This window comes from Cricetulus griseus, chromosome 3 (genome assembly GCF_003668045.3).
Source record: "Cricetulus griseus strain 17A/GY chromosome 3, alternate assembly CriGri-PICRH-1.0, whole genome shotgun sequence".
NCBI lineage: Eukaryota > Metazoa > Chordata > Mammalia > Rodentia > Cricetidae > Cricetulus > Cricetulus griseus.
In genome coordinates, this window is record NC_048596.1 from 111970857 (window position 1) to 111977786 (window position 6930).

General features: G+C 37.2%; 1 protein-coding gene across 1 annotated transcript; it reads left to right on the plus strand.

The window, feature by feature from the left end:
* The first annotated feature begins 2136 nt into the window (after positions 1–2136).
* On the plus strand, positions 2137–3096 carry LOC100760753 (olfactory receptor 6F1). The gene has a single exon (XM_027407489.1). It carries the CDS (start codon positions 2137–2139, stop codon positions 3094–3096), a length of 960 nt encoding a protein of 319 aa, XP_027263290.1.
* The last annotated feature ends 3834 nt before the right edge of the window (positions 3097–6930 follow it).

Here is a 6930-nt window from a genome sequence, read left to right on the forward strand (position 1 = left end):
AAGGGAATTCCTCAGGGAATCTATTTTGATGTCCCAAGGCTCTGGGCTGATGAAATCATGATGCTTCTCAGGAGGGTGCTCTGGACTCACTTTTTTCATGTAACTGGACCCTAGCAGAAAATGCAATTGAGAATTAAGAAAGAGTGTGGTGCCACCAAGAGCACAGATGCTCCATCATGGCCAGGAACACATCAAGGAGGAGACATCTGCTTCCCTCTGAATTGTCTGAGGAGTGTGCTCACTACACAGCTTTGCTGAAAATGAAAACTCAGAGAGTACTTAAATGATAATACTATACTTCTGTAAAATGACAATACAGGACACCCCAGGTAAGTACACTGGGGAGGAATTATATGTTTCATTCCTCGACTTTCTATGGGTAAACAGAGGACCCACCCCCAAAAAATGCCAGAAGGAAGGGCTTTTGTGATTTTGACAATGTTTTTAAGGGGAGGCAATAGTCATCCTCAAGTATGCATATTTTATATAGGGTGAATGATTCTATTCTGTAGGTAAAAACAGAAAACTATATATGAGTTGTTTTTATTGTTGAGTATTAATAAAACCTTTCATTGATTTCAACTTCATTTACTCTGTCTTCCTGTTTCTTTCTTAGTTCAATGGAAGAACTACTAAAAGCAGAATTAGAACTGCAATGTGCTTTAGTAAAGTAACCTGGTCTTTGTGAGTGAATCACATTAGTCTAATGTCATAAAAATTCTGGTTAATTTATTTAAAGATAGAGACTGTAATGTTTCTTGTTAATGATGAAATAAAAGCTGTGTAATATCCTTTTCCTAAAAACAATGAAAAGGACTTTGAAATATGGCCTTTTGTAAATAGCAAAGAAGGTTAATATCATTCCTAAAGACCAAGATATTTTTAAACAAGAAACACTGTTTTTTAAAATAATATTTCAAGGATTTTTTAAAAATGTTTTCTTGAATTGTAAATTCTCCTAAATTTCACAAACCTTTTTGAATGAGTTTGTAGCCTGAAAGCAGATTTTTTATTACAAAACCAAGGTAATAGCCTTTGCAATTTTTAGTAATTAGTATTTGTAGATTCAGGTAGGAAGCAAATAAAATATTGACCACATACTAACATTACTTGGCTCTTAGCAAAAAATAACTTCCAAGCAAAGTTCTCCTCTACATAAACATTATTTGCAAATACATACCTGTGTAATCAAGGATGCACATACATTGTTTTAATGAAGTTTTATATATCAAAACCTCCAGAAGGGATTGAAATAAGAAAGTATAGACAGAAACAAAATGAACATGTTGAATTATACTGCTGATTTCACTGTGATATGAGATTCTTGCATAGTGTATTTTATTATGAAGAGTTCAAAATTTAAATATAAAGAATATCCTTATTATGTTTATGAAGATTTTTAAACTTTGTAATCATCACTTGGATATTTTGACATGAATGTATGTGAATATATTCATAGGGAATTCTTATGACTCTAATGACAAAAATTCTCATTTCCATAAGGTTTTCTCCTGACCAATGTGAGAAAGTAGGAAGATGTGAAGATTCTAAACATAAATAAAGCAGAGATTAGGAAAGATAAATGGATGTTAAGGAAAAAAAATCCTGTTTAACTCATGTGCTTATCTCTCTCCAATCATGAACTCATATGTAAATAAATACCATGAATTTAAAATTGTGGGTAGTATTTATCTTAATGGGGTGAGCTACACAGATGTGAAGGCCTCTACCAGAAACTGCATCCACTATTGGGTTTTGTGTCTGTGCTTTAGGAAAGCAAGTCCTCAGTTTTAGGTGGTGCCAAGTTCTTCCTTGGTCTTCAAATAAAGTTATCAGGGTTCCATCTGTGCCTTACTACCTGAGTTGTATAATGGTGGGTAGGTAACCTATTTCCTTTGTTTTTCATTTGGAAGAAATGGAATATTTACATTAGAGATTTACTTTCATCATGAAATATATATAATATATATATATATTTAAATAACCACTTCTGTTTACAACAGCTTTCATTTTCTCTGGTTGCTAGGAATAACTTAGCTTCATGGCAGAAATGGATAATATGTTTCAGTCCTGATCCTCAATCACTTACAATCACCTGAGTGCTGCTGGTCCCTTCTAGGGAAGAGAAGATGAAATATGGATGTATCAAACCAAACAGCAGTGACAGAGTTTATTTTTCTAGGGTTTCCAGGCTCCTCCTCACTTCAGCTTGCATTATTTGTAATGTTTCTCATTGTATATTTGCTGTCCCTCATGGGAAACACTCTCATAATTTTCCTTATTTTGGTGGATTCCACACTGCAGACACCCATGTACATTTTCTTAGGAAACTTGTCTTTCCTGGAGATCTGGTATACTACAGCCACAGTACCTAAGTTGCTGGCTACATGTGTCACAAAGTTTGTCACCATTCCTGTAGCAGGCTGTATTGCTCAGTACTACTTCTTCTTCTCCCTGGGAGCCACTGAATGCATCTTGCTGGCAGTCATGGCTTATGACCGGCATGTGGCTGTTTGCCGTCCTCTGCACTACTCACTTCTCATGAGCGTTCAGATTTGCCTAAGGTTTTCAGCTGGATCTTGGATTGGGGGCTTTATTGCCCCTCTGCTACCTACCATACTCATCTCTCAGCTGAACTTTTGTGGACCACAGAAAATCAATCATTTCTTTTGTGACTCTGACCCTATCTTTAAACTCTCCTGTTCGGATACATTCTTGGTGGAGGCCTTGGGTTATACCTGCAGCTCTGTGGTGATTCTCAGTTCTTTCCTTCTCACAATGAGCTCCTATGGCAACATTGTGGTCACAATAATCAAGCTGTCTTCCAGGGAGGCTAGGAAGAAAACATTCTCAACCTGTGCCTCCCATCTCACAGTAGTTACCATCTACTATGGCACCATAATCTTTGCCTATGTCCGCCCTCCAGCCAAGTACAATTTCACAATTGGCAAAGTCGTCTCAGTGTTCTACTGTGTGATCACCCCATTAGTCAACCCACTCATTTATACCCTGAGGAACAAAGATGTGATGAAGGCTTTCCAGAAATTTCTAGCACAAAAGAGATTTCTATTAAACAGAAACATCCATGAGTTTTGAGAAAGCAATAATTAATTTGTGTTTAGAATGAAGTCTCACACCTCATTTGCTCATGGTATTTGAAATTACAAAATGGAATTCTGATATGCCCACCTTTGCACATTATATGCTTTGCTTTGAATAATACTGCAAGTCATTTATATCTATTATATTCATGATGTTTAATACAACACCACAGTGATAAACAGGGTAAATAATTACAGCTTTGTGGCAATAACCTGTTCACAATTGTTTTATTCCAAATTCATATTTTTAATTCTTACAAGTTGGCAGGAATCCTAGCCCATAAAACATGTTAAACAAAGCAGTGTTTCTCCATCTAAGAGTCTTACGGAAACTAAAGAAAAATGCCTCAAACATACATTTTTTTTTCAAGACAGGGTTTCTCTGTGTAGCTTTGGAGCCTATCCTGGCATCAAACATACATTTAATAATCATTTACTAAATCCGTCTGATGAACCAGACACAGTTTTTAGCTTTGACAATTATTTGTTATGTAGACAAAACTAGATAGTCTTATTAGAAAAAGATTAAATAAATATGATTTATGGATAATGTGAAATTGTAAATAAATGAATAGAACTTAAAATATTATCAAGAGTGCCACCCTTCAAATGTTTTAAAAAGCCTAGGATGATATAACATGAGAATGGTATACTTAACAAGTTTAAGTAACCATTAGATTTTTATACATGTTCAAGCAGATGTAAGTCAATAAAAATTAATCCCAGTGCTACACAGCCACAATATTAATTTCTGAGGATACTGAGGCAGGAAAATCATGATTTCATTCATCATAACACACTCACTGGTCATAAAAATAAAAATAACCAATTTTATTTTGAAAGAGGTAAGAAGCAACTATAGGCTTTCCCTTGTTTTATATTATTTTTCTTTGTAATTAAAAAGCTTTGTGACATTCGTTTATTTTAGTGGAGTTTAGGAACAAATGAGATGGCAAGGTGATGGTGTTCACATTATTGCCTCCTTAGTGCTATACCTTCTCAGTGTGAGTTGAGAGTCATGACTAATCACCAACTCAATGATCTAGTAGAATGGACAATACAACCCTATACACAGAGTGAGAATCTCTAGAGCAACAATATCCAGATGACTACTACTCAGACTCAATCTTGAAAACCACTATTTTAGGAAACTAAGTCTATAAGAAATATACAGCCTTGTTTACTCTTGAAATTTTTCTTGAACTGCAGCACAAAATCTTCCTGGAATACATAAAATTAGAATTCTATTTTTAAAAATACAAAACGCAAAATATTTGCTGCTTTTGTTTTTACTAATTATTCATTAAAAGTGTTAGGCATATATATAATCCAACTAGTCACACTTACTATGTGTCCACCCTCTGCTTTTCTTTTTCCCATCCTTAACAAAGCTCTGCTTAATGAGGAAGTACAAACCCACATTCATGTCTTCTTTGTTTGGACCCAATTGGATTATCCAGGGCATGGATATGGAGCTATACATTGGAACATGGGAATTGATCAGTGGCCATGCTACTGAAAACAGTGAGTGTCCCTGCCCTTGCAGCTCTCTACTATCAATATCACCAATGGGAGGTTTCAGCCCTCATGAGATTCTTTACAGTCTATGATTATTTAGAGGCACAGTATTGGACAGCTCTTGTGCAAGCAATAGTTGATGCTATGAGTTCACATACATCATTATGTTTTCATGCTCTTAAGACTGAATTACAGATCCCTCTTCCTTATCTCTTGGCTCTTACATTCTCTCTACCACTTCTTTCACAGTGTTTCCTGAACAACTTTTTAAGGGGTTTTATGGGTACTGTTTTTAAAACTCAAGACTCAACAGTAACTTGTTCTAGTTCCTTCACCATCCATGAATCTCTACATTAACTGTTCACACACTCACACACACAAAAATAGGCAACTGAAATTTTAAAAGTCTTATCAAAGTGACTTCTTAAACATGTGCTGAAAGAAGAACAGCAGCAATAGAAATGAGACCTCAAGCATACAAAAAAACTGCAGGCCACTGAGCATTACTGAGTGGGAGAAATAGTCTTCCCCAGGGAAGAAAACAACAATTGGTACTTAATACCAAAGAGTCAGCCCTGAAATCACACATACAAGTAATATTACACAGACTGAGCAGGAACTATTTAGGAATATCTATGTATAAACATATTCATATATGCATGTGACATCAATTAATGAAAGAAGAGGACATGAATTTAAAAGAGAACTAAAAGAGGTAAATGGAAGTGTTTATAAAAATTAGAGGTGAGGGTGAAATTATATTATTAAAAAACATAGCATATCAAGTTGCAGTAAGACTAAGGACCTCCCCTTGTATTTAGGCTGGGCAAGGCAATCAAGTTTGAGGAATTTGTTCTCAAGAGCTAGCCAATGCATTAGGGACAGCCCCTGGCCACATTGCTAGGAGTCCCTCAAATAGAACAAGCTACACAACTTTCATTTATAGGTAGAGGACTTAGATTGGCTCCCTGCAGGAAACCATGTAGGTTTCTTGGGTGTTATTTCAAACTCTGAGAGTTCCTATGAGCTAGGTTTGATATTTTTGCAGGTTTTCTTGTTATGTCCTTGACCCCTCTAGCTCCTACATTCCTCCTTCCACTTCCTCTTTAGCAGCATTCCTGCAAATCTGCCTAATGCTTATCTGTGGTTCTCTGTATCTGTATCTATCAGATAATGGATGAATGCTCTCTGATGACAATGGAGATCTTCACATATTTGATCACAGGAACGGGATAGTTCAGGGCATATATCCACTATTGCTACGATTCTTAGCTAGGGCTATCCTAGTAGATTTCCAGGAGCTTCCTTTGCATCTGGTTTCTACTAGACCCAAAAAGGCCCAACCTAGTCTCTGCCTCTCCAATCACGCCAAAACATATCCTGTAAGTTCACATAAGTTCACATTCCCACTTTCCCGCATTCTACCCAGATGATCTCTTCCATTTATACCTCCCAGGGAGTTCCAAGCAACCCCTACCTCCCCCCCCCCCCGCTACCTTGGGCACTCCTTGTTGCCTAGTCACCAGCAATGGAAGAATGTTCCATTTACTCTACATTCTCTCCAGTATAACCTGTCATTTGTAGTTTTGAGCTTAACCATTTAGACAAGTGTCAGATGGAATTTAAGAGTCATTTTGATTTTCATCTCCACATTTCTGGGACGAAGCCTACTTGATCTTCTTGAGATGTACTTGGATTTGATTTGCCAGTATCTTATTAAGTATTTTTGCAACAATGTTTATGAAGGAATATAATCTATTTGCCTCTATGATATTTGCCTCTATGATTCTGTCTCTTGTGATATTTCCCCCAGGAAGAGCCATCCAAGCTTTTCCCTGGTCCTGCTGCTGCTGGGCCCCCACCACAACTCCAGTGGACATCTGCCACTGTGGCAGAGACCACACCAGCCAGAATTGTTCACTGACAAGTACAGCAGCAGAAATGAATCTCTCCCTGGATTCTGGCCCCAGCATCCATTCTAAAATTCTGTGCTGCCCTGTCTATTCTCCTGCCCCATTGCTGTATTCTCCCACCAATACCAGAAGATGTATGCCAAGCAAGATCAGGCCAGACAAACCAGAATGAGTGAGGGACATGCCTGCCAGAAGAACTGTACCCCTCCTTATATTATATTTCCTGCTATATTCTCCCTGGGCAATGCTATTCTAATTCATCCCTGTCCTTCCTGCTGCAGTGCCCATGTCTGTCCCTAAGCCCAGAAAAGTTCCACTACTGATGTAAACCATCTTTGTGAAATATCAGTTGGATCCAGCTGACTTGCCTAGTTCATACCTGAGAGGGGGAGTGTGAA